Here is a 27997-nt window from a genome sequence, read left to right on the forward strand (position 1 = left end):
ATTGCCTTTTTAAGGGGTAGTTCCTCATGACAATAAACTCGAGATCAGGGTTTCGTTTTCATAAGCTCTTTCTTGAGTTATAATTTTTGTGTTTCATCCTAACATTGGGCCTATGTTGCTATTAATTAATTATGATTTATTTCTCCAATCAGTCGGTCCTTTCTGATTTTGGATGATAAAAAAGCATCTCATTGGATGGCAGGGCAGGGCTGTGGTGTCAGGTGATGCAGCAGCAGCCACTACTCTCTCTCTCTCTCTGTGGAGAAATCGCTGGTCTCTCAACCCGGATGCTGTGCCATGACTATTGATCATTTCGCCCAGTGCGCAGCGCTGTAGGCAGAACAGGGGGGCGGATATATTTCAGTACCCTTGAAGCGGACAGCTCTCCCCGGATCCACACGCTGGTCACCGCCGGGCTCCAGCATCCGAGCCTGGAGGGGCAGAGGGGAACCACAATTCATATCTCAAGATAGAGGGAGGGTGCAGCCGCGACATTGAAGGCAAACACCTCCTTCTTTCCAGGATCGTGACCACTTGGACGCCGCTGAAGCCGTAGCGGAAGGGTGAGAAAGAGGGAGGAAGAAAGCAGAAAAAAAGAGGGGAGTAGCAGCATCACCACAGAGAGAGAGAAAGAGAGAGAGATGGCTGAGTGCGGGCGGAAGGCGCTGTCTCTCCTGGAAGCGGCCCGCTCCCGGTACGAGAGCCTGCAGATATCCGACGACGTGTTCGGCGAGTCCGGGGATGACAGCAGCGACAATCCCTTCTACAGCACCTCCGGAGACTCCGACTCCGACAACTGCATAGCCGAGATAGGCGAGGAGGAGCACCACCACCATCACCATCACCACCAACACCAACACCACCACCAACAAAAGCGGGGCGATAAGGAGAGCGGGCACAGCGGGGGAGCGGGAGGTGGCAGCGGCGGAACCGGAGCCGGTCCCCCGGGTTCTCTGTCCCGTAGTCAAGCAGAGGAGGAGGGCTGGACGGAGAGTCTGCAGGATGTCACCGTGCCGCCGTACAAAGAGACATATGGTGAGACATGCTGCACGACGAGATGAATAAGGTCATTTTTTGTGCAACGGGGAAGTGTTGCCCCTGGGTGTGAGGTGATTGGATGGAAACAGACAGGAAATAGTGCAGTTCACGTTCATGTTTTTTTTCAGGTCAGGCAGGCCATCTCTGTGGCTCTCCCATCTGGTGCCAAAACAGAACACAAAAGGCTATTGCTCTGGTACAACTGGATGCTTGTTTCACCGTGCATGCATTTCCCAGTACGTGTCTGTGTGTGGGTGACAGTGAGACGCATGACACTGCATCGTTAATTGATGTATTAAGTTAATGGCAAACGCTTAGCCTTTGATACTTCACCCCTTGGTGCTGTTATACACATGCTGTCCTGTGTGTGTGTGTGTGTGTGTGTGTGTGTGTGTGTGTGTGTGTGTGTGTGTGTGTGTGTGTGTGTGTGTGTGTGTGTGTATGTGCTCATGTTTCAGGGCAATGCAGAGACATGCTGTTTAATTTAGAGAAACAGCATGATGTCTCCCTCCTGGCTCACACACATTACACATTACATATAGTGAATGCATGCAGAATACATGCACACGTAGTCTTTTATCCTCCTGCAGTGAGTTAATTAACAGAAGTGGATTGGCACGAGACTTAAGGTCAAGGCACCCCGATTTTGGTTGCACACTTTATAATAGAATATGTGTGTGTGTGCGTGCAAAGCAGAGACGTGTGCGTGTGTGTGTGTGTGTGTGTGTGTGTGTGTGTGTGTGTGTGTGTTTGAATCGTGACAGTTAAACAGCACCCACACTGCTCTGTCTCTTTCTGTCTCTCTTTGTCCCGTTCTGTCTTTGTGATAAATGTACAAAGCCATCATCCCACAAATTGTTCTCTCATTGTTTAAACCCCTCTGCTAGCCAACTTGTACCAAGCTGTTGCTGTCTCCTAGGCAGTTTTTATCCATTTATCTACCACTAAGTACAGTATGCATCATGGAGCGGAAGGGGTGGGTGGGGGCGTGGGGGGGGGGGGCAGCTCCTCTCTCCTTCTGTCAGGCTTCATTTGGATCTGTTCTCCTCTCTCGTCTCTTCAGCTGAAGCCAAGGCGATTTTTGGGAATGCCATCCTGTCCTATATCCCTGCATCCACTGTGACATGTTGTACTGTTGCACCCTTGGTGGTGAACCAGCATATGGCTGTAGCAGATATGGACCAAACCCCAGTCTGCTCACACACACAGGAACCTTCATATACACATGAATAAAAGCACGAAAGTGCCACAGATTCACAGCAAATTAAGCAAACTGAATCGATTATATGCTGTTCTAATACCGATTGAAAAATGTACTAGAATTATAAAGAAGATCACGAGATGGAAGTTTTTAATGATCGCATCTACTGTTGAAACTGTGTGGTGCCTAAATTGAAATCCGTGACAGCTGGGGCCTGTCTCACGATGCAGGATTACTGAGTAAACAGGACACCAAACAAAAACTGGAACAACTCTGTTTACTTCTGTTCATGCTCCAGATTTGAATGTTTTCCAGGTTTTTACTCAGCCTAGTTATCCAGCTAACTTCAGTAATCCTGCTTTGTGAGACAGGGCCCAAATATGGAGTGGCGCCGCTTTCACTTATTCAAAAGAACCTGAACCAATCTGAGCCAAGCTGGGGTGCCAAAAAAAAGGTTACAGGATGTTCTTTGCTCCCACATTCAACTCTGTCCTGCTCTGTTTGACTGTGTCGACTCTGCTGACCAAAACTAAGGAAGCAGCAGGTGTATCTGTCTGCTTTGTGTGTCCTGGCACACCGGCAGGCGTGTTTGTTAAAATACAGCTAGTGTCTGTTTGTACAGGCACAGCCAGTGTGGGTGTGGTCCCGCCATCCTGCATCAGGGTTGGGATGATTTAGAGCTGCATGGCTGGATGGATGCAGGACTGCCAGGGAACATAATCACACTTCAGACCTCAAGTAGCCAAGACTGTAGTCTGATTTTATCGGCCTGAACAGTATAAAGACTGACTGGATCCTGAGCCTTATAAATATGTTTCTCCTCCGATTTAATGGCAGGGGATGGGAGGCAGCTTAAGCTGGATGAGGTTTCCGCTAAGTCTGCCAGTGGCGGACACAGTGGAAATATGGTTCGTGATATTTTTTATCAGTCAGCATGTGTCTGGATCTGTCAGTCTGTCCATCTGCCTGGTTTGTCTTTTTGTCACCTGCCTGTCTGTCTGTATCTCTGTCCATTTCGCTGTCCGTGTGTCTCACTGTCTGGCTGTGACAGTGCTGACACAGACATAGCGTTGATTTGACAGCTCCTCTCCTCAGAGACTGTGCACCCTCCTACATAAATCATCAGCCACCATCAAAGAGCATCAAGTCAACCTCATGCAAACTCTCAAAGATTCCAACCAGTTTGTGTTTTGGGTTTGTTTACAGTTACTTTACTCCCTCTTGGTTTTTGAACCTGGAGGTTTTGAAACCACTCCTGGTTTTTGGCTTGCATGAAAATGTGGCTTACTCAAGGTCAGGTGTATAGGTGATGTGTTATCTTCATGACAGCGTGAGATTGCTTCCTATGCAGGGCGAGGGGATTGGCAAAGGACCAAGCTGAGGATTATGATGCATATATCCACATCTCCGATTATATAACCACCTTATCGTGATGTTGAAAGGAATTACAGAGCTATTTATTCATTCACTTTGCTTAGTGCCTCTTATAGATTACTGGTACACCCCATATGTCAGTTTATCTGCATGTCTGACCCTATATTTCTCACTGTTTATGTCATCTCTTTCTCTGTCCCTCACCCAAATATGTTGCAGTGTATCATTGCAGACCTATATGGAAAAAACACACAGGTACACAGACTCATGCAAAGTGAATCTGAAGTGAACTGCTAATTGCACTGCTAAGTGAACTGCTAATTACAGTAAATAACCCATCCTGTCTTCTTTACCAGGCTTTTGGGACAAAGTTAGGAAATCAAAAAACATGAAAAATTTTGATCATCTGTACAACAGAATATTAAATCTTAAATCAGTCAAGTACTGTAAAGAAACAGGGACTGATAAAAATATCCCAGTAAAAGGTAATGAAACACAAACAAAATGAGTTGTTGTATGTTTTCCTTCTACAGATTATTCATATGCATTCTAAATATCTTTATATACTGACATCAGAAAATTATTCATATTCATATTGTGATAGTAATTTCAGCCATAGACAAAATAGTCAGAAATCAGACTCTGAGTCTTTAATTTCCTTTCAAAACTGAGCTGAGAGCACGCAGGGTTTATCCACTCCAAATACACTGTAATCTCTCATTCTTACAGTAAATCCATGGCTATAAAAGCAGGCAGATGTTTGTCCCATGACAATAGAAATACAACAACAGCTGATAATCATGAGGGATTATATGTCTGTCTGTATGTGCAACATAGGTGGAGTTCGGTAATGAGTAATGTGGGGAATTAATATTTGAAAGCTTCCCTTGTAGACCAACATCAGATAATATTAGCAGTCTGCAGTAAATTTCTGTAAATGTTTGATGTAGTTCTATCAGAGTCATATAGGCTGGGCTGAAGATCAGCTGGCAGGAATGCATAAAAAAAAAAAAAAATGAAGGAAGGGCATATTTGCTCAGCAGCAGATGAAACAGTTTCATTATCTGTAAAAATGATATGTCTCTCCTCAGGTTGTATTTTTGGCACACTCCTGAGGCGAGTCATTTTGCCTCAGCGGACCTTCCATCTGAATTTCTGATGTTTTTATTGAGGAGTGGCTCTCTCCGAGGAAGTCACGCTGGATTTTACATTCAGCTTTCAAGTCTAATGGAATGCAAATGAGTGGATTTTGAGCCGAGCCCCGGTTACTTCTGCTGTCTTGGCCACAAGCATCGGCTGTGTGGGCGTGCTTATGCTGTACTCGCTTTTTTTTTTCCTTCCTGTCTTGTCCTCTCCTACATGTTGCTTTGACAGAGCACCATTTAAGTTCCCGTCTTGTACATGTTGTCTTTAAATCAACATCAGAAAACTGGAAAAAATTCCTTCATTATTTCAGTTGCAGCCAGCCGATCAGGAGTAGAGACAGGACAGATAAAGAGTGAAAACCTTGTTCAGAGATAATGAGATTGTGTTGTTCAATTGAGCCTGAAGTTGTTCCGCTCGACATTCAGATTCCCGCTCACGTTTTCCAACAACCACAGAGAAAATCTCTAATTTACGAGAGCAAACACATCAACCCAGTCACTGCATTGTGTTCTGACTGTGTGACATGAATGCTAAATACCTACAAACTTCTAAATGAGAGGTAAATGTCAGTAAACTACTGGAAGAAAGGAAGAAAAGTTTTTAAGTCCAGCCTTGTTGGTTGAGTCGATTAACAGGTTTTCAAATCCACAATTTCTCATCAGCTGATGCTTTACTGACAGTATGGCTTAAGAGGCCTTTCATTCATGGCTCACGTCTGACTCCACTCCATCAGAACAGGATTTTTGACTCATTGCCTGCCATAACGCTAAAGCAACAAGACACTGAACCTTCCGCAAGCATGGAAACGCCACGCTGTGACAAGGATCGCAGTATGGTTGCTGTCACGTTGTGTAAACTTTCGAAGCGCCGCCCTGGGCTTGTGACATTCACACCAAAAGCTGCAGTGCCTGATTCACGAAGAAGCCCAGAGATTAAACGTGAAAGTAGTATGTTCTTAAAGTTCTCATGTTCTCTCTGCTACTGGTTCCTCTCATCTTGAGCGATAACAGTGTCGTTTATTTAAGCAAAAAAAAACAGTTTGCATGCTTCCCACGCAGCCTTGACAGTGACAGCTCGACTAATTCAACTTTCATCCTGTCTTGCAGTGTCAAAAGAGACAACTTTTATTGAGCAGTCACTCAAAGTGAAGGCCTGGTGCCAAAGTTTTAAAAAACTTGGATTAAGTGACAGCTGCGTCTATGAGTTAGCCCATATGGGACTCACTAACTGTCAATCTGTCTGTTTTCCTCCATCATAACGTTTCACTCTTTTCTCCTTCCTGTCCTGATCCAGGCCCTGCTCAGAAGATGCCGGCCACCGCCACAGCTCTGGACTTCTTCCAGCTCTTCGTTCCAGACAACTGCATCCAAAACATGGTCACCCAGACTAACATGTACGCCAAGAAGTTCCAGGAGCGCTTTGGCTTGGACGAGGGCTGGCGCCCCGTCACTTCCCAGGAGATGAAGGCATTCCTGGGCTTCGTCACCTCCACCAGTGTGCACCGCTGTGAGTCGGTACTCAGCATCTGGAGCTCGGGCTTCTTCAGCAACCGGAGCATCGCCTTGAAGATGAGCCAGGCACGCTTCGAGAAGATCCTCAAGTACTTCCACATCGTGGCTTTCCGGCCGTCGCAAGGAAGCAACCAGGGCCTGTACAAGATCCAGCCCTTCCTGGACTCGCTGCAGCAGTCGTTCAGCTGCACCTTCAGACCTTCACAGACGCAGGTGTGTGCAGGATTTCCCTCAAGCCTCTTATAATGCTTGCAGACAGCTATGAGTGCTCTCTTATTCATTTATTCATCACCATTCACTGGTTTGACAAAGCTGGCATAGCAGCTGCAGCATCAGTTTTAAACACCACAGCAAACTCTCAGCACAATTGACATCAATGCAATGCATGCATTGTATCAATTTAATATCTATAATTAGACATACAGTTAAGTTTTAACATTCCAAGAAAAGTTACAAGTATGAAACAACCTGATAAAAGTATAAAATACATCTATGTAATAACACAGTGTTGCAACTTGCAGAACTCAACTCATTTGCTTCAAGTTGTCAGGTCAAGTTGACATAAACTTAAGTCTTTAATGTACCAAGAAAAGTGACAAGTATGAAACAACTCAACAACAAAACAATTAAAAACCTTTACGGACAGAATATTGGATGTAAGAGATACTGTCTGAGAAAGTGTGACCAAACGTATGACTACTGTATATTTCTTTTATAGACATGCAATGTCAACACAGTAACTAAGAAATTCTCCAGTTACCTTGTAAAATAAAAATGTAAAGCTTTCTCTCTCTTGAAGTATAGGGCGAACCAACTAAGTGGCTCCCACGAGGAGGAGCTCCAGTCTGAAAACAGTCTACACAGCAAGTATCTGGGCAAAGCACTCATTTTTCAACAGACTTACCCTCCAGAAGACTTTCTTACTGCAGCTTGTTTTCAGTCGCTCTGTATGCATCAGATCTACATTAATGCAACTGGGGCAGTGGAGCGCCAGCCTTGCTTCTCTATTTTGGGTGGACTGGAGTTAATTCAGCCTTTTTCTGTAGATGAACAGCAGGACAGCAGATTTGAAAGTTGAAGACTATTGAAATCAAAATAGCGCCATCAGTGTTATGCTCCTATCCAACTTGATTACTGTATTATCTGAAAGTGATGGTTAAAAGAAAAAGAAAAAAAAAGACATTTGCTCTTGAGCAAAGAGAGACAGCAGCAATCACTCAGCCAGCCTTATTTACTTCAACCTGATTAAAATCACATATAAAACGCGTCTAATTAATAGCAGAATGTTACAATTTGCAGAAGTCAAAGAAATCATGTCATTTGCTCCTGAATGTCAGTTCAACTTGTCTTCACTCCAGAATTATAAAAAGAGCAGTGACACATGGAAATTGTTGCCATAAAAGTCACACAAAATAATGAGATTTCAGCTTAAAACTGTTTAATTTGCTTCCACTTCATTTACGCCGTCATGTTCAGAATCTGCAGCCACGATTGAGCTCTCAAAAATTAATGACGCATTTCTGGGAAGTAGTTGATTAAATTGCTTTTGGTCTTTCTACAGTACATGTGCCATAACTTCGTCTTTGTGCCATTGTGAAATATGATGTTAGTGCTGCGATGCATTTGGGGATACCGGCTCTTAACAGCAAGCCCAGACTTCTATCACATCCAAGTCCACGTGTAATTTTACAGTACACTAAAGCTCTCTATCTACTTAAATCTAAAAACAACTAAACTGAAACAACGAGGGCAAACGGTGTGTGTGTGTGTGTGTGTGTGTATGTGTGTCATTAGCAGTGACGGGGGTACGTGTGTATCTAGGCCAGTTTGTTTTATCTGTTAGATTTCTGTGCCAGGGGCAGAGAGTGGACCCAGATAGTGAGAGTGGCACAGACTGAGACTGTTGCTCCACAGACAGCGCAAAAGTAATCAACCCATTTAATAACGACTGACTCAGAAGGAAAGAAGGTAGAAAGGAAGGTGATGTACTAGTTTGAGTCGGGCCTGCAACTAACCAATTCATCTGTTGATTATTTTCTCCATCAGTTATTCATTTATTCTAATTTTGGTGCATAAAATGTCAGAAAATAGTGAAAAAAATGGCAATCACAAAACCAAAGTCCTAAAGTGACGTATTCACGCTGCTTGTTTTTTCTGGCCAGTAGCCTAAAACCCAACAATATTTAGTGTGAAGACAAAGAAAACTAGCAAATATTACCATTTCTGAGAAGCTGGAATGATAAATGACAAGTTCAGTTATCAAAATAGTCAACATTGATTTTTTTTATCAACTAATTAATTAATTGAAAAATAATTCAATCTCTAATTTGAATGTTTAAGAGATGAACAAAGGGAGGAAACAGTAACAGTAAATGTTCAAATACAGGATATATCTTGAGACTGACTGTCTGCGTGTGACCTGGATTCGTCTGAGAATCAGTCGACATGATGCTGTGTGTCTGTGTGAATATCAGCGCTAATGTGAGAATAATATCAGGGCTGAATAAAGCAGGTTATGCCAGCTTCTGCTGACGGTGATGTGTGACATTTTCTGTGTCAGTCTGGCAGTTTTGCAGTCGCTAAGATGATCTGTTGACACTGCTTTGTATTGATTTGCAAGTGTAAAATCTTTAAGAGCCCATGTCGCAGCCTTCACACAACATCCACTGCAAGACAGCCAGTGGATAGATGGATTTTTTTTTTCATTCACATACAAATGTAACTATGTATATCAGCTATTAAAATAGAGAAATATTGTCAGTTTTTCTGCACAACATGCAAAGAAGCACGCTGCAGTAGCAACCGCTCTGCTGATGTGTGGCAGTTACAGGATGAGATATTTCTTAAAAGGCCATTGTGGTTTTGGGTGATGTCATCCATCCAAAGGCTAGATAGCCTCATTAGTCTTCCGCTTGTATAATCCATAACTCTACATTTGACTGGGAAATGGCTTGTTGCTCTCGTTCCAGGAGCAGGAAAGAGCTGTTGGTCGGTGCTCACTTCAGCTTCAGTCAAATCATGATGGAGAGGGAGGAGAGGAAAGCACCAGAGGAAAGAAAATTTGAAATGCAAATATTTGTTGTGTGGTTGGAAGCATCTCCAGGGAAATATTTGGCCAGGTTTGAGGTGTATCATGCCAGTTTAATTGTCGAAGAAAGGGTTAGAAAATGTTTGTTTTGTGTGTTTCTGTTAATCCTTCTTTTTTTGTATGTGTTTGGATTTGTTGATGTGTGTCAGTTTTTTGTATTATTTTTATTTTATTATCACTTTACTATTCCCTGTTGGGGAATTCATGCACTGCATCTCATCTGATCAGTGAGCAGACATTGCACAGCACTCAGGAAATAATGAATATACAGGAGGAAAATGGAACTATTCTAAATATACTTCTTGCATTAATTCCATCAGTTCGACGGTAACACTTGCATGTCGACATGCAGCCCTTTTGATGATATCCTTACCACAACTGCAAGCAGCATCGATTTACATAGTAATGTTTACTTGTTTGGGGTGACATCTTCTCGAGTGCTTGTTTTTCGAGATGGAGAATCATAAAAACATGTTCCAAAACTTGGAACTGTGTCTCTGTATTATATATATTATAATACATATATATTATATATGTATTATATATACACACACAAACACACACACACACACATATATATATATATTTTACCATTTTAAAATCTTAATCCATTTCCACCAGGCTCAGCAGCCAGTAGAGTCTGCACTGTTCGTGATAACCTCTTTGCCACAAATACCCACAGACTTTCTTTTCCCCCAAGGCCCACCTGGCTTTACTGCATCAGTCAAAATTCACACTCAGGTTGAAAAATTAAAGTAACATTTATTCCAATTTCATGCCATCTATGTTTTGTAGATATATGTTTAATTTGTCTATATTTTGCACAGGGTTTGGTCTATTTTGACCATTATTTTGAAACAGTCAAGCACAGAACATGAAAGCAAACTGTCCAAACTCGTAGTTTGTATGGAAAAATGGAGACAGAAAAAGAGAGAAAGAAGGAATACATCTTTAGAAGATAAAATATATACGCTAACATGAAGGATAACTGCTCAAATAGTGGAGGGAGAATGAAGCTGACAATGGAGAAGTCATTTTTCTGCAAGGTTTTGCAGACAGAACTGTATGATACAGAGTGTTTCTGCTTAGAGGTGTTTTTTCTCTCTCCATGGTATCACACACAAACACATACACAACTTGAGAGGATCTTCGATTGGCTGCCTTCTCTCTATAACCCTCAGCTGTAATGTTACATCATAACTAACCTTCAGGCCAGCTATTTTTCCAGCAACACATTTTGTACTTTTCTTGTGACGCGGTTATATAAAAATCCACTCAGACAAACTCACGTGTACAGTAACTTTGCGTGTATGTTACAGGTTCTTCATGAACCCTTGATAGACGAGGACCCGGTCTTCATCACCACCTGTACGGAAAGAGAGCTGAGGAAGAGGAAGAAACGGAAGTTCAGTCTCTGGGTTCGACAGTGCACCTCCACAGGATTCATCTGTCAGGTAGCAGCAACACTCAGCTCATAGGAGTTTGTTATATTAGTGAATGAATGAAAGATGGGAAACATCAATCAGCAGCAATCAGAATCACAATTGTCAGGTCCTGTGTGTGTGAGAGAGGGTGAGGAGATGAAAGAGAGAGAGAGAGAGAGAGTTTCAGTTTGCTTGTGAGGCTGTTTGAATTTGCTGCTTTCAAACTTTATAGCAGAAATCTAATATTTTGCATCAAAAATGTAAGAAAGTATTGACTGAAGTAAAAAAAATCTGTCATGAAAACATCGGAGACTTTGATCTCCGCCCAATTTGGGATCTTATTCTCAGGTTGTCAATGTTGCATCATTTTGCATTCAGCCAATTATGTGTCGACACAACAGAGAAGAACATTTTTTTTATAAATTTATTGTGAATATTTGTGAGCTTTACATGCAGAAAAGTTTGACTTTATGAAATGATCAAACTGAAACACCTTCTGGGCAAAAATATTGGTTGTCAGAATCTCCTTTTGATGCTGTTTCAGAGCAGAGTAGCTTCTGACTCATCATTAGATCTGTGTTTGATCTGTGTTAGATCTGCTCACTAACAGCCTTGCCCTTACCACAACCTTCCACTCCTACACCGGTAACTTATATAACACTACTATTTGACTGTGGCCCAGCACTGCAGGACTGTCAGACCTGGATAACATTCTCCATCATAGAGGTCGTTACAGAGAAAAAAACAACTCCAAAACTGTAAGAGTCTTCAGTATTTATTTTGTATTCTTAAATTGGTGACAAGTGCATGAGGCAACCTCTTAACCTGCCAGTATTTGTGATACAGGATGGCAAAACTATAGGTGATACCACCAAATTTGCTTTCTTTTTTAAACTAGAATATAGATATTGTGCAGGTCTTCCATCCAGCCACCCACACACATGCAGGCACACACAAAAACATGTGCAGTGCTCTACCTAAAAGGACATAATGCACTTACCTCCAGTGGTATCTGGCCATGCAGGCTTTCTTGACAGCACTTTTATGTGTCCCGGTTTTGAAATATCTGTCTCTGAGATTTTTGCTTCCTCAGTGGAGGTGAATACCAGCAAAACAGTGTCCCTGTCACTGTTTTCATAGGGACTATTCCCTTGGTGCAAAATGGTTAAATCACAAAGTGAGAGCATATGTTTATTATGGCCCTTCAAGTATTACAATAACATGTCTAACCTCAACTCTTACCCTAACCTTAACCTAAACCTAATTCTAACCATAAACCCTAAAATAAAGTTTTAACCTTCAAACAGCCCTTTGAGGAAGTGAAGTCTGGCCTCATGTTCCAAAAATATCCACTTTTTCTGGGTCTTTTACTGAAATTGGTCCCCACAAAAACAAAGAGCACACAGACATACTGTATGTGTTGTAGCATAGCCTGGTTTTACTGACAGTTTATTAGCAAACTGTGCATGGGCTACTGTGGGCTGTAACCAATGCCAAAACAACAAAACCAGTTGCTGTTAGCTCTTAACTAGCCTCCTGCTTAGACTCCCGCAGCAAGGATACCTCCTGCCCCTGAACCCAACTAGCAGGAAAACTAAACCCATTTCCTCTATGATCCTGTTACACTACCTGTATTTCACACAAGTCACTGTCACAGGTTGCTGAATGACTGACAGGCTTTACAGCATCTAAACTGGCCACATGTTTACACACTCACTCTCATAACTGCATAACAGTAACTCTTACCATGCCACCCAGTCCGTAACAGGATATATAACTGGCATGACACTAGAAATAGACTAATGAAGAAGAATAAAGCATGTTAGCAGTTTCTCAGGTTTCTCACTGACCTGCTCAAGGACAAACTTTAACGGGCTTTTGGAGAAATTAGGTAGGATGAACTGCAATAAAATAATACAACACTGTAAAGAACGCTGTAAAGGTGCTTTATGCTGGACAGAGTCCATAAATAGACAGATCTTAGGCACAGGACTGCTGGAGGAGCGTTTCCTTCTTTAGTGTGGATGTAGTCCAGAATCATATTAGTGGAAATAGGAGTAACCATCAGAATTAGTTAGAAGAATTAGTAGTTATCAGTTGTTTATATCAAATAATAGATAATAGACAAATGTAATGATTTATAAATTTATTAAATGATAAACTATTCATCATTTTGTTCCTTGGCAAAACAAGAAATATCACAGACTCAATCATTTAAAGCCGTATTCCATTATCTCATCCATTGAACAAATAAGCATTAGCATTCATACTGACAGTGGCCATTTAGCAATCACTCAGTCTTTACCAGTCCGCTGTACGCTGGCGTGTGTCAGCACTGAGATCTTCTTTCTCTCAATGAGTTGTGTCAAGGGGGAGAAAAAAAAGATCTAGGAAATAAAACGAGTTAATGGAGTGAATCAATGAGATTCCATTAGCCAGGGCAACACACGAGGATACACACACGCACACACACATACACACACAAACACAAACACACACACAGCAGCATGGACTGACCACTTAGTGTAATAGCCACAGGCCTGGCATAGATGTTGGTTAATCAAGCTAATGCCATTCAGCTCGTGAACAACAGCAGAAAGGTTAGTGCAAGAGGATACCAGACTTTAATAAAGTGTGTATGTTTGTGTGTATTTGATAATGGTTTTCTTTGCCAGCTGAGCTCTTCTTTATATTTGAGACTTGCATTTTTAAGTGCATGATGCACCAGTGTGTTGAACTAAGAAGAACAGGTCAGTCTGTCCTGATCCAGAGCAACATCTCAACAGCAACTGAACAGATGCCCAAACTTGTCCTTTAAAAATGTATTCAAATGTAAAGTGAAGATTACCATAAAATTTACATTCCTACCGACAGGATGATGGTTTTCCATCTTGGACACTTGTGAGTTTTCTTAATGCACCAACATCAGACCAAAATATCTTCTTTACACACCAGATATTTCATAATAGAACTGCAACAATTAGTGGATTCATCAATTAGTCAATCGACAGAAGATTAATCAGCAGCTATTTTGATAACCGGTTAATCTTTTCAGTCATTTCTCAAGCACATATACAAAATAAATCTCTGGTTCCAGCTTCTTAAATGTGAGAATTTGCTGTTTGTCTTCAACATATATAACAGTGAATATCTTAAGATTCTGTATTGTTGGTTGGACAAAACAAGCAAATCAAAGGCATCACTGTAGGCTCTAAGAAATGGTAAATGGCACTTCTTCATAATTTTTTACCATTTTACAGACTAAATGAGACAACAATCAGCAGAGCATACAAGTTGATTTCAGCCAACGCACTGCTTTTCTTCTTGTGCCGCCTCTGGACAAACTCTTTGATGCATAATGAACACTGTATTCTCGTTAACGTTAGACTCGTTACTGTAGGATTTTCTGAACTAGAGGTCAGGTAAAGGGCATATATGTTAAGCTTTCATGCAAATTGAAGCAAAAATTGCCTGTTTTCCACTCATTTTATTTACATGTCCTGTCCCCCCCCCCCCCGACTCTGCAGATCTCAGTCCATCTGAAGGAGGGTCAGGGTACAGACGGTCTGGCCACCCTGAAGAACAAGCCTCAGCTCCACAGCCTCGTGGCCAAGCAGCTCTGCCAGAACATCTCCGGCAGGAACACCATCATCTTCACCGGGCCGTCCATCACCAGCCTCAGCCTCTTCACCGAGTTCAGCAAACAAGGTACACAAGCAAGCTGCAGCAGCAGATATTATATCTTTTGTTCTGTCTGAGTCATGCTGCCTAAAGAAAAAAAAACACCTTTTCTTCCTCTTATTTGTGTTTCATCATATCTCTCCTGCCTCTCAGCACTCCTCCTTTGTCATGTCTTGTCCTCTCCCTCCTTCCTCACCTTCTGCTTTTGTGTACTGCTTGTAATCTCTGTCCTCATCTCACACGTCCCACCCATTTCTGCAATTTTTTGTTTGTTTATTTATTTTTAATCATGGTGTGATGATAACATCCCCGGGCTAAACAGCACAGAGGATGACTGTAGTCTGTTGCACCTTCACAACACTACAGTATGCAGCCAGAACGCTCCTTTTTTATTTTCTTTAGCTGTCCTTACAATATGAAACATGACCGCATATAAATATGCTAAAGCACAAGCATGCCTCTGTCATACTCACTGTATATGCTGGTAGACTGTGTTTGTATTTGTCGGTTCATGTAGTAACTTCTTCTTTTCTCAGCTAGAAACTTGGATTTTTTAAATTAAATATAATATCTTAAAGAAAGGTTCAGTTTTGCAAAAAAATAGCTGTTTTAAGCAGTGATTTTGCCTATTAGTAAAACAAACTAGTGCAGCATCTTTTCCTGATATACATCAATGTGTTTCAAGGATGCTGTAGAATAAAGTGTAACTGAGTTTACATCAAAGCACAAAGTTGCCTCATTCTGTCATGTTAAAAGGAGAAATCGTCCTGAAAAGAAGAAGAATTATCACACTCTATTTTTTCTTGTAAAGAAAAAACACATCTGAAGACCGAATCTTAGACTATGTGACTTGTTAAGATGGATGTTTTTTTGCTTACCAACCAACATCGACCATAACAGCCCCGGGATGAGCAACAATAGACCGTTTATTGTCACAATAAATCATGCGAGATCCTGTAGGGAGTGTTTAGCCAGGTCACAGCTCAAAGAAATCAATGAGTTTTAAGTGGACATTTGCTCAGAAACACCATTTAACACTTGGCGACTTGAAATAAATAACTTACAAATATCACATTTTCTGCATATCTGACATTTTGGAGGAAATGGTGATATTCTATGCTGATCATCCATCTTTCAAGCAGCTCTGCTTTTCATGCTTATTATGCCAAAGCAATCTTTTGGTTATGAAAGCATAATCCGATTGTGGAAGGGTGAGTCACATTTGAATTCTCTTCAATGACCTGTTTCCTTCTTTCATAATAACAGCGGATGTGGGACAATGTCATCATATCAAATAAGCTTAAAAAACAAGTGAATCAGTGAAGGCAGAGAATAAATAGTCAGCCTAACAGATTGTGCTCCTTTGACGATATCATCAGCACAGCGTGGAAAAAAAAGTTTTTATCACAAGTGCTCTTTCACTAAACAATAACAGTGGAGCAATTTTAAACTCAATCGGGCAGAGCTACAGTACAGCAAGAAAAGAAAAACAAGTCTGGAGATATAATCAATATTTTGTCATCCTAATTGGGTGAAGCTGCCATGAGGCATTCAGCCAAAAAAAAAAAAAGCTCAGCTCTGTGCTTGTGAAGGCATTATCCGACATTTTTCTTTCAAATTTATCATGCTGGATTAATTAGCTGAGTTAATTACCCTGCACGCACACACACACACACACACACACACGCTCTACACAAAGAGAAATCCTTCTCCAAATTGAGAACGGTAACAAATCAGCAACAGTCAGCAAGCCAGAAGTTTAACTTCTGCTCATCCATGTAAGAAATAAAGAAAGAAATGGGTGAAAAGATATGAATAAGAAGAAAAGATATAAACAGTCTACAGTAGTTTGTTCTGTAAGTTTTGGTTCAAAGCCGAAGCAGAAAACACGAAAAGCACAATTAATGCACCAGAGTTACATGTGGGTAGAGAATAGAGAGAGAACATGTCTTTGTATTTGTCCCTCTGCAGATATCTTCTGCTGTGGTCTGCTGAGCACCAGGAAGAGCGACTGCACAGGCTTACCCCAGAACATGCTGGTCTGTGGCTCCACACCAGCACAGCGCGGCCAATCACGAGTGATGATGAAAGGCAGCATGTCACTGATCAGCTGGTACAACAAGGGACACTTCAGGTTCCTCACCAACGCTTACCCTCCAACAAAACAAGGTAAACGCTACTGCTCTGATGCACTTATGTAATACCCACATTTTGGCTGAGACTAGAATTGCATAATTGTAGGAAATTTGTCATAATATTAGAAAAGACTTTGGACTTAATTTGAAATCTCAGAAATCAGACATTTTTAATGAAAAGAAGATTAACCGCAGTCTGGATACAAGTTACCATCAGGTGAAATTGGCACATCGTTAAGCATTCATGTCAGGGAAAATCACTGAGAGCTGCTAATCCATGATAATCCATTTCCTCTCACAGCATAATCCACTCTCAATGTAACAGTTCTGTTTTGGTTTTAAAGGTTCAATGTGTAAGAATTGGCCACCTGATCCAAACAAAAAGGGGGCAGCACATCCTCCACCACCCTTTCCCCCAAAGAATGACCCCACCACTATTATCACTCACTGAATATAGTGTAAAGCTTACTGTTTTCAGTTAATCTGTTCATTGTCATCAACATTTCAAAATCCTATGGAGACATTAGAGCCAGTGGTAAATTACAAAAGAGCTGCACAGTTTAGAAAGCAGTTGCACCACAGAGATAAATTACAACATAACACTAAGTAACAACTAAATAGATACACACATGCCCCAAGGGTAGGTGTAAATCATAAAATATAACAGAACTCATTAATGGTAAAACAGCAGTTTTTCTGCCACACAGCATCTTTTTTTTCATTAATTGCTGCCATTTTACAACACAATCATCTAGTAGAGACCTAATTTATTGATATGGTAATTCTATATAGATCCAGTTTACTACGATGTGCTACGATGCCAAATGGCCAGTTTTCACATAGCTGGTGCATTTCAGTACAGTTCGTTGGTTCAGCTGATTCCACCAGGTGGAGCAAGGTTACATTTATATGAGAGGAGTTTACCCAGCATGGCCTTGTATGCAAAAATATACAAATGAAGTTGTCTACATGTATTTAGTTACGGCTAGTCTACCAATTCAGCCATGTAGTAAAGTGGGTTTGTCGTGTTAGTCTGCAAGACTGCAGATAGACCCTTCTCGAAATATTGGCCGTAGGCCCAAGAGGCTAAATCATCATCAGCTGATAGCCGATGGGTTCCAAGATTGATTGGATGATAATTGTTAAGATCTGAAGGATCTCAGAAGGGAAGGACACAGGCTGCCTTCCATAATTTTGGGGTCAAATTTGTCTGTAGACTGCAATTTATGCATAGGCTTAGCAATAATTTCAGCTGCAGCCTTAAATAGGAAGGCTCTAGGTTGTCTAGTCCTAAGGACTTTCTTGGATCAATAGCTGTAAGAGCAATACAGATGTCCTCTTTTGAAATGGGTCTAGAAACAAAAGAGGCTTCTCATGAACCAGTTCAAGGTGTCACAGTGCTGAAGTTAGAGCAATGAGAGCCTGATTTAGACTCATTGAAAATACAGACAGTTGATACAAAATGTTTCTCAGAGAGCCCAACTATATAATTTTTGTCCTTAATTTCAACTTATTTGCAAAACATATCTTCAGGGAGACCTGAAGAAGAGTTGAAACAGGACAGTTCTTTAATTTGCTTCCAAAATTTAGATAACCTGACACACCAGATGGTTTGTTACACAGTCCCATCTGAGAAGTCGTCCTTGTAAACTGTCTGGAAAAGGGCAGACAGGTGATTGGTTGAACCATCTGTCTGTCACCGTCTATCAGCGTCTTACCTTGCGAGGCAGCTGGATTCACCAGATCACACAAGAATCCTCATATGACGCTGATTGGTCCAAACCACCGGTTGTTCGGACACAAGCACATAACTTGAAGCCTGACAAGATGGATTCTCGTGTAATGTCATAATCTCGCAAATCCAGCTGCCTCATAAATTATTGAGATTTTCTGACAGTTTTTAGATAATAATCTGATTTAGATTTTCCGGTCATGCTTGTGCATTTCTTAAAGTTCTAAAAGCAGACCAGTCAATAGCAGAATTTGTGGCTCAAACTTTGACCATTGAAACATTTCTTTCTCTGATCATAAGAGCCAACCTTTCAGTGAACCATGGACCTGCCACGAATCCTAAATTTCTTAAGATAAGCACGCTTATTACACATTGCTGTAAAGGCATTATGAAAACATTCCTAAGTTTTTTCAACATCAGGTATCAGACAATGAAGAAAAGTCTGTAAATCAAAACATTTAAAACATCTTTGGGTAGTTTTGAGTCTCTTATACAAGTAATAGCACAGTGATCACTGACATCATTGCAAAATACAGCAGATGATGTGTACTTATGTGGCATATTTGTAGGCACAATGTCCAACAGTGTCGATTAGCTATGATCTCTCAGGTTGATTCTAGTTGGAGGGTCAATAAGTTGTGTGAGATTTAGAGAATCAAATAGGTCTTTAATAATATCAGAGGAGGGAGAGAGCCAGTGCAAGTTAAGGTCACCCAGGATAATTAATTCAGATTCATTAAGGTTGAGTAGTACATCAGAGAGAGAGGAAATAGCTTCTTTTGTGGCGGATGGTGGTCTGTAATAACAGTGAGGTCCTTGGATAAGTTCACCCTCATCACCAATAGTTCAAATTGTTTGGCTTTACTTCAAGACAATATCACCAAGCTCCAACATTTAGATTTAACATATATACAGTAACAACTCCGCCTTGCTTGCCTGAATGGTTTGTTCTGGAAATATTGTATCCATCAATGGTGATCAAATTATCCTGGCCACGACTTGGCTGTATGTTCCCAGATAACAGCAACAGCAATAAAACATTAGACTTGGAATTCCCTGGGAGCTATTCATCACAAACACTGCCAGAAAAGTGTGAGGAGACTCTATATCGCACAGTGAAACAGTCATTTAAGGTTTTCAGAGTTTGCAGGTATAACAAGGGGCTCACTCATGTTTGAGAGTGTAGATGGTGATAACTGCATGCATCCTTGGTTAGAGAGTGAGATGTTGGAAATTCACTCACCCAGTTATGTCCATCATTGTACATTGTATTCTACAATTCCTCAATGGTAATGTAAAAAAGGTCTATGCATGGTGATAAATGATAATCTGATAGTCTTATACACACATAAACAATATGGTATAATAGCAGCTATTGGGCCTTGGTGATGTATTCATTTCATCTTTATCTCTTACATCAACGATTGCATGATTAGAAAGATGGCCATGTGCAGCCATGACTACATCTCACAAGTTTATATTTAACCATAAGGCTCAAGTCTAAAAACATCCATTCAAGAATCGATTTAGCCTGATTACACACAGATTAATCAGCAAGCGTGTTTACATCATAGTACAAGTGCTCGGGGTATTTCTCATACAGAATTTGTTCGGGAACTGATTTTGGCAGATAGTTATGGAGAAATTTAAAGTGCCATGTTTTTCCAGATTAGAAATCTGAAGCAAAGACCAGTAATAGTCCAGAAAGTAGAGCATAAAACTAGTCAGGAAATGTTATTAGTTACACATCAGTGCAACTAATAACATTAATAATGGCATTATTCCATTTATGTGTATCATTTCCAGGGTCCTGGTATCATGCATAATGGCACACTGTCATGGCTTACTGGGATTTAAATGGAACAGAGCCATTGTTGATGTTATTAGTTACACCTGTGCGTTTCCTTGCTGTGACAAGTCAGAATGTGTGTCGTGAAAAAGGCCCTTTAAGCATAGCAGCCCTCCAGGGATGAAACAACAAAGAGACCAGCTAAAAACACAAGTAGTAACGAGGCACACCCGGACACCTCTTTTCCTCTCCCATGTCTGGTTGTTGGCCAGGTGACCACTGAGAACAGAGAAAACGAATCCCTTCAGTGGGAACTTGTTTGTATTCTGTGTAACTCACCTTCAGTTTGTGTGTTTGCGGCAGGTATGATCATTAAGAGAAAAAGTGGGGAGATTCCATGTCCTCTGGCTGTTGAGGCGTTTGCGGCTCACCTCAGCTACATCTGCAAATATGACGACAAGTACAGCAAGTATGTACATTATTTTACAAAAATACACTTGATTCAAGACAGTGCAATTAACTTGTAATGTTTAATTTGCTTTCTTGCGTTGGGTTCATGGTGACTAGAATCTTGAATCAGTCCCATCTTAGGGAGACATTATAACATGGGATTTTCTGCATATTCATATTCATTATAATATGACATTTTTTCTTTTACTGATGAAAAGTTGAATTCATAAGCAACAAAAGGCAGCCTTGCTCATTTCAATTAAGTCACTATGGTAACTAATGTTAGCTAATATTAGCAAACTTCTGATTTGACATTAGCTAACGTTGAGAAGTTATGACACACAAGTAAAGTTATGTTTGACTGTATCTTTGTTTTGGTTCCTTTGGTGCAAACCTAGTCGTGGATATTTAGTCAAAGTTATTGAAGACTGAAAAAGACAGAAGAGAATCCACAACACTAATGTTAGAAACTTTTACATTTTAATGTTAGCTAATATTAGCAAACTTTAGACTGAATGTGAGCAAACGTTAGATAAACGTGGCTGTTTAACTGACATTACTTTGTCAGTTTGCTGACTTAATGACTTTTTTCTACTTGAGCTACTGTTACAGTACATTTAATTACTACTACGTTTAAATGTATTTTAACACACATCACTATAACACCTCTAGATAAAAAGAATGATAATATAGTAAAACACAATTGTAATAATATGCCTTCATTGGAGAGAAATACTGTACATTTACAACACTTAAAATATTTGTATTAAATATCTGAATACTGCTTACAAATACTAAATAGGGGGACCTAAAGTCACACACGCTATACCTGAGCAGATTTATTGTTGTGCTTGTGCTTCCAATTTTATTCACTCTTAGTCAGGTCACCTGAAACATCTGACTCAAGGGAATCTTGGGAAATGAAGAGAAATTGTGTATCATTAACCTGTTTTTAACATTTGTGGCTCAGCAAACTTTTTATTTTATTTTAATTTTTTATTGACTCATAATACCTGAAATAGAAAACCAGGAGTAAAAGTTTATTTTTCTCCCCCAGGTACTTTATCTTCCATAAGCCCAATAAGACCTGGCAGCAGGTGTTCTGGTTGAGCATCAGCATCGCCATCAACAACGCATACATCCTCTACAAAATGTCTGACGCCTACACGGTCAAACGCTACAGCAGAGCGCAGTTTGGAGAGAGACTGGTTAGAGAGCTGCTGGATCTAGACGACTGCTCCCCCACACAGTGAGGAGGAGGAGGAGGAGGAGGAGGAGGAGGAGGAGGAGGACAGCAGGAGTACACAACACATTCACACAAACATACACACACACACACATTTAAACACACACAAACACAACCCTCACACACACATTCATCACACATCACTCTTCATTACGGTTGTACAGACTCTGCGGTCTGTGTCTATGTGATAATACTGAAGCAGTGCCAAGCCTATGTCTCTCTTCCTCTAGTTGTTTTTTGTGGTACTGTAAATATTCATTAACACACAACTGCACTACAAAATAGAGAATTATGAGCCATGGGGACAGTTCACATGACTCAACTGCAACTTTTAACACAGATTTACTAAGGATTTGTCAGCAGGAGCTATTTCAAAAGCAGAGATGAAGGCAGCAACAATGAAACAATGAATATTTCACTCCTAAATGATGTCAGCTTCAAGTTTTAACTCTTATCAAAGAGTTAAATAATTGATATGAGCGTGAATCTCATATGTGAGTGTTCAACTATGTGCTCGTCAGACAGAAAGGCTACATGTAGCTCAATATTTACACTCTGCAAAAACACCTGTGACCCTGTAACAAAAGCTTAGTAAACCAGGACTATGGTGTGTTCACACGCTGCATGCATAAAGAATCTGGATCGTGATGTTCTCTTGTGAAGATGATTTCTGCTCCAGGTGGGTTTTGAAACTTTTTGTTTGTGTGTGTGTATTTAGCAAGTGGAACTGCTTTTCTGCGCAACTTTGAGGATGTAAATGTAAGGCTACTGTGACCCAGATGTGTTGTTGTGTTGCTACATACTGTACTCGCTAGAGGAAGACTGTCAGGTGACTTAAAGCCACACGCAGCAGCGTGACACCAACTCAAAACTATCAAAAAAAGACCAAAAAAGGTTACAGATTTCTTAACAGACAATAACAATAAATGCCATTAAATGTGCAGCCAACTTTTGCACCAATAACACTTTTATAAGCAGATAAACTCATACTATTCGTCTGTTTCATTACTTATGCAGTTAATTATACTTTGGCTTTGCAGGGAAGACGTTCAAAAACTCGTTGATTGAATGTTCAGTAAGCCAGCGTTGCTAGGCAGCGAGTACAATCTTGGCCAGTGGACAGAGGTTTTGATAATATTGCTTGGCAAGATTTGGGTCCAGGAAGTAAAAACTGAATCACTGGTGGATTATTAGATGTCCCAGAAAACATAAAAATGTTGCAACAAATCTTAATGTGGTTACAAGACTTTGGGGCTGTGAGATATGCAATCATTTTCTTTCTCACGCATTCCACTCAAACTGGTGCCCAAATCTCATCAGGAGCTCCAGAAGTAAACTGATGTGAAATGACTGTGATATTAGGGCTGCATTATCGATTAATCTGTCAATTATTTTCTCGATTAATCAACTTGATTGGTCTATAAAATGTTAGAAAACAGTGAAAAATGTCATTCCTAGTTTCCCAAAAGCCAAAGATGACGTCCTCAAATGTCTTGTTTTGTCCCAATCAACAGTCATCAATTGAAAAATATTTAGTTTAGGATTAAATAAACCAGGAAGTATTCACATTTGAGGAATCGGAATCAGAGGATTTTGTCATTTTTTTCTTTAAAAAGACTAAAAAATAGTTTTAGTATTGATTTTGTTACTATTAATTCTAATAGCAGTTAAAAACACAGCACCATCTTTTACAAAAATGACACACAATTAACTGGATAGTTCATATTCAAGAGAACATTTCCAAGTAATACTACCTGCATCTATCATACATACAATAATAATCAATAATCAGTGAGTCAACTAATATCTCCTTCCTCAGAGATGGAAGCATTAATACATTTAGGACAATTAATGTCAACGTTGCCCTCTTCCAGCGGCACATTTCTTGCCAAGTAACAGACCTGCCGTCTCTTGTCCAGCCATTAGAAGTGTGAGTGAAGAGGCAAATGTTTATCTGCGCAAAAAAAAAAAAAAAAAAAAGCACTTATCGTCTCTAGACATATACCACACTGCTGTCTGTAGCTTTAATCAGGCCAGTTTGCTTTGCTTAACATGCAGTCAACATGTTACTGTCATGCTGGAATCATGTTATGAAGATTTGAAGTGAAAGGTATTGATGTATGCTTGCTCCATCAGCATGGTTTGATGTGTGAATACGTGTTACTGTAAGATACAGAGCTGTTGAGTGGTTCGCTGGCAGGACTCTTGCACTTTGTAAAGTGTTTATTAGATAATCCTTTTAGTTTTGATTTGAACCCAACAGTAGAATCCACTGCTCTCAGAAAATAACTAAAAAATATGAATAGATAAGTTCTGTAAATATACATAGATAAATGAAATGGATTATATGAAAAATATGCCAATCAAATAAGATAGAAAATGAATGACTATAACCAAAACAGAAAAAGGGTTTCCACAGTAGATTTAGAGTATAAGGTACAGTATGTATGTGTATATTTTGTTTACAAATTACTGAGTGTATATCCATGTTCACTCTTGTCACTGAGACTCAAGATTGTGATTTTTTTAACTTTTTCACTAATCCAAAGCATTGTTGTTGTCATTGTTCGTGTGTGTGTGAATCACTGAATGTCGTCGTCATGTGTCTAATCCCTGTTCACTTCTCAGTAACACTGTTAACCTTATGAGGCACCTCTGTCATGTCATGTAGTTATCACCTCCTGTTTTTAATACAATATTTCATATCAACTAAGGACGCGCACATTTAGTATGAAATTTATGGGGTTAATGATTGAAATGAAGTACAGCTGTGGCCGTTTTAGAAACCCATCCTGCACCTCAGCCTGCATATTGTATGTCCTGTGTTGTTAATTAAAGGAAAAAATTCACACCACTGAAACATTCTTAACGCATGTTTAAAACAGTTCTTGATAATGCAGCCTGCAATTCTTGTTTCTATTTTTTTGGTAACACTTTATTTTTCAGGTTCTTTAATTTTATATTAATTTCCTGGAAATTTTCTGACTATTTTGCAGGTATTTAATGGTTAACTTTTAGGGCATTTTACAGAGAGGTTGCTGCAATTTATAACAAATTATAAGAAAAAACAGAAAAAAGTAGTTGAATCGGTTTAGTTGGTAAGTGCTGATTCATTATATTTGGGTTCATTCGAGTTGTTAATTTGCAAAAAGTCTTAATAATTAGACTCTTAACAACTCTGCAACTGATACTTAGTTTTCAGTTTTGTGTTGAACTACATATTAACATATTAGATTGTTTCTTTAAAACGCTATAATGAGCACATTTCCCATATAAATTGCATAACCCTTTCAAAGATATGTCCTAAGAAGTACCTGTTACACAGCAGCCACGTTTAGGAAACTATTGAAAAACCTAATATGCTCGTTTTGACACACAAAACTGCAAAAAACAATTAACCCAAATACACTAAGTGGGTACTTACAATTAAACCAATTTAACACTTTTTTCTTGCAATTTGTACCAAATTATAAGGAAATTACTGGAAGATTAAGGGACCTGTAAAATAAAGCATTGCCTATTTTTATCATTCCCATAAATAACTGGCTAAATATAAACAATAGTATGTTTCATCAACATATTCCCAGTGCAACTTCAGTGATACTTGATAAGAAAAATGTTTAAGCTATTAAAAGTATCAATGATTAACCAGTAAATTCTTTAAAAAGTTTATTCCTTCATTACAAAAAGCAAAAGCCTCCCTTCCATCGATTTAACAACATTTAACAATCATACAGGGAGAGATCCTTCATATAAAACGCAGAAAAACAAATTTCTCCCCTCAAACTAAGCTCAGAAGGTCTAAACACACAGCAGCTGTTAGGCATGTTGCAGTTTGTGCAAGAGGCATGAATGCAATCATCACTAAGTGAAGCAAAAATAGACGAGGCAGGTTGAGGGAAAAGTGACTAGAGCAGCAAAATAAAATCCAGCTCTTCAAAGCAAAATAACCCCTGGACTGCATCATAAATTGATGAAGCTCATATAACTGTGTTGAGAGTATCCTGGTGTGAATTTTTCCCCTTCAAGTCCTTTAAAGTGTGTAAAGCATGTAGAAAATTGAACCTCTATGAAGGCTGCATTTGTAAATGGGCGTCTAATCCGCAGCCGAGGCAGGTGTCACACACTCCGCCAAGGATGTGTGTGACATCCGCAGAGCTTTTCTGTAGTGCTTACGCTGCTCAGCTCAGACCACAAATGAGAAGAAATTATGCAGCGGGGACTCTGCAAGGCCACGGTTACTTGGCAACAAATTATAGTGTGTGTGAGTGAGAGACAGAGAGAGAGAAGGGGAGCAGATAAAGAGCTACGCAGCTTCACGTCATCTCTTTTCATCATCAATCAGAAGAGACGGGCTGAGGATCCTCCCCTCTGATGCTTTTGTTCATTTAGTTCAAAGCAGGGTCGTATTTTAGCCCTTACAGATCAAAAACATCATTTCAAATTCTCAGGTTGATCTCTGAAAAAAAAAAAAAAAAAAAAAATCTGTCCAACCCTCTCTATTGATCAGCCATGAATTAAATATTTCTATAGTGCCTTTTTCCTCTCATTTTCTCCTCTCACTGCAGTGGTGTAGAGTTGTGTTGATGTGAATGTGAAATAGAGTAGATTTGAAACCATAGACCCTAACAAAATGAATATGGTAGAATCCTGTCCTGCATGGTGTGAGTAATAGAGAATAGAGGAATAAATCTGTCACCTCCACAGCAGAGTTTTTAGATGCTGAGAATATATTTTATGCAGCCCGATGCCCTTTTCCCACTGCTGTAATGACTCGCCTCAAGTGATATTTCACCCGAGTGGAGTCAACACGACATCTTTTCCAGTAATATGACTTCTTATAACACATCTCAAAAACACATGTGGTTGGATTTTGGTTTATTTTACCTGTTTGCAAAAACTTGTAGTGGTTGAAAATGAATGCTTGGGGTGACAGCAGATCCCAGTGATGGTTGGGGGATTTTTTTGTTTACATGGGTAAACTACTGTGTAGGAACCTAGTTTTGATGTCGGACGGAAAAAGAGATGAGCGAGGGCTACTGAAGTCAGAAAGCTTAACATCCCATCACCAAATACAGCCTTAAAACAAATAATAATCACCAATATGAAAACTTTGATGGGTCTCACAGCCCCCTCCACCTCCCCGTTTCCCCACCATTTCTCCTCTCACAGATAGCAGAGATGTCTGAATGCTCCAGGCTTTTACTAATTCTCATTCACTGGGAGGAAACAGGGGCCAGATGAGAAGGAGCTAAATACTGTGCAACCACTAAGAAAGAAATAGTTGTCTTTCATCCATCTACAAAACATTAACCTTGAATTATTATTACAAAAATGAATCACCCTCACTGTCAGTCTTTTTGTGGTACTGAAATGCAGTGGTGTATAAGGTGATGTCCATGTGTGTGGTGTGCTGTATGTTATGATGTGTCATCTCTGTACAGTGCTTCACAGATGTCTGTGTGTGTGTATATCCAGTGAGCGAGACAAGTACAGAAGAGTGAGTAAAGATATTTACAAGTGATTAGCTTTGGATGTGATAAAGATGTTAAAATGGCTGACCTCAGGGCTTCATAACTAACTGCTGTATAATATATTAACTTATCTGAAGTAATGTACCTAAACAGACTTCTATAACCTTATCAGGTGCTACAAAACACTGTACAAGTAATAGTAGAATTAGACTTGTTGTTATTGTTGCGAGCTCAGCAACCAAATAGTGAGCACCAGGGTCATATAATGCAGGAGTTGTACCACTAAACACAAGTTTTTCCTGATTGAAAGTGAAAAATATTAATGTTTTCAGACACTAAATGTAAAATTTAACTGTCTAAGTGGTAAAACTCTTTCACCTCATATGATTCTGGTTTGTAATAGTGGCTGCAGGGTGTTGAATAACTGCAGGCTGTCGTGTTATCTAGTTTCACAGACGGGCCAGAAGGGTGTATGTATGTATGTGCATGTAATGTTAACATTGAGTTGAGTTAATATGTGTACAATAACTGGTGTATGCTGGACCAAATAACTTTCTAAAAAATGTGTGTGGTGTGTACAAGGTTGTCGTGTAAATGTGTCTTCATTAAAACTCGCCACATGTGGGTGCTCCACTGAAGACTTTGGAGAAGCTTATTACTCTGTAGCAAATGATCGGACGTCATGTGGAGGGCGTAAACCTTAGTGTC

The 27997-nt window shown here is 39.9% G+C and overlaps 1 protein-coding gene across 1 annotated transcript; it reads left to right on the plus strand.

The window, feature by feature from the left end:
• On the plus strand, window positions 1–27927 carry pgbd5 (piggyBac transposable element derived 5). Its single transcript, XM_044373341.1, has 7 exons — window positions 1–1035; window positions 6053–6483; window positions 10678–10812; window positions 14310–14490; window positions 16435–16632; window positions 20483–20588; window positions 21627–27927. Exons 1-7 carry the CDS (start codon window positions 642–644, stop codon window positions 21820–21822), a joined length of 1641 nt encoding a protein of 546 aa, XP_044229276.1. The 5' UTR covers window positions 1–641; the 3' UTR covers window positions 21823–27927.
• The last annotated feature ends 70 nt before the right edge of the window (window positions 27928–27997 follow it).

This window comes from Thunnus albacares, chromosome 14, assembly GCF_914725855.1.
Source record: "Thunnus albacares chromosome 14, fThuAlb1.1, whole genome shotgun sequence".
NCBI lineage: Eukaryota > Metazoa > Chordata > Actinopteri > Scombriformes > Scombridae > Thunnus > Thunnus albacares.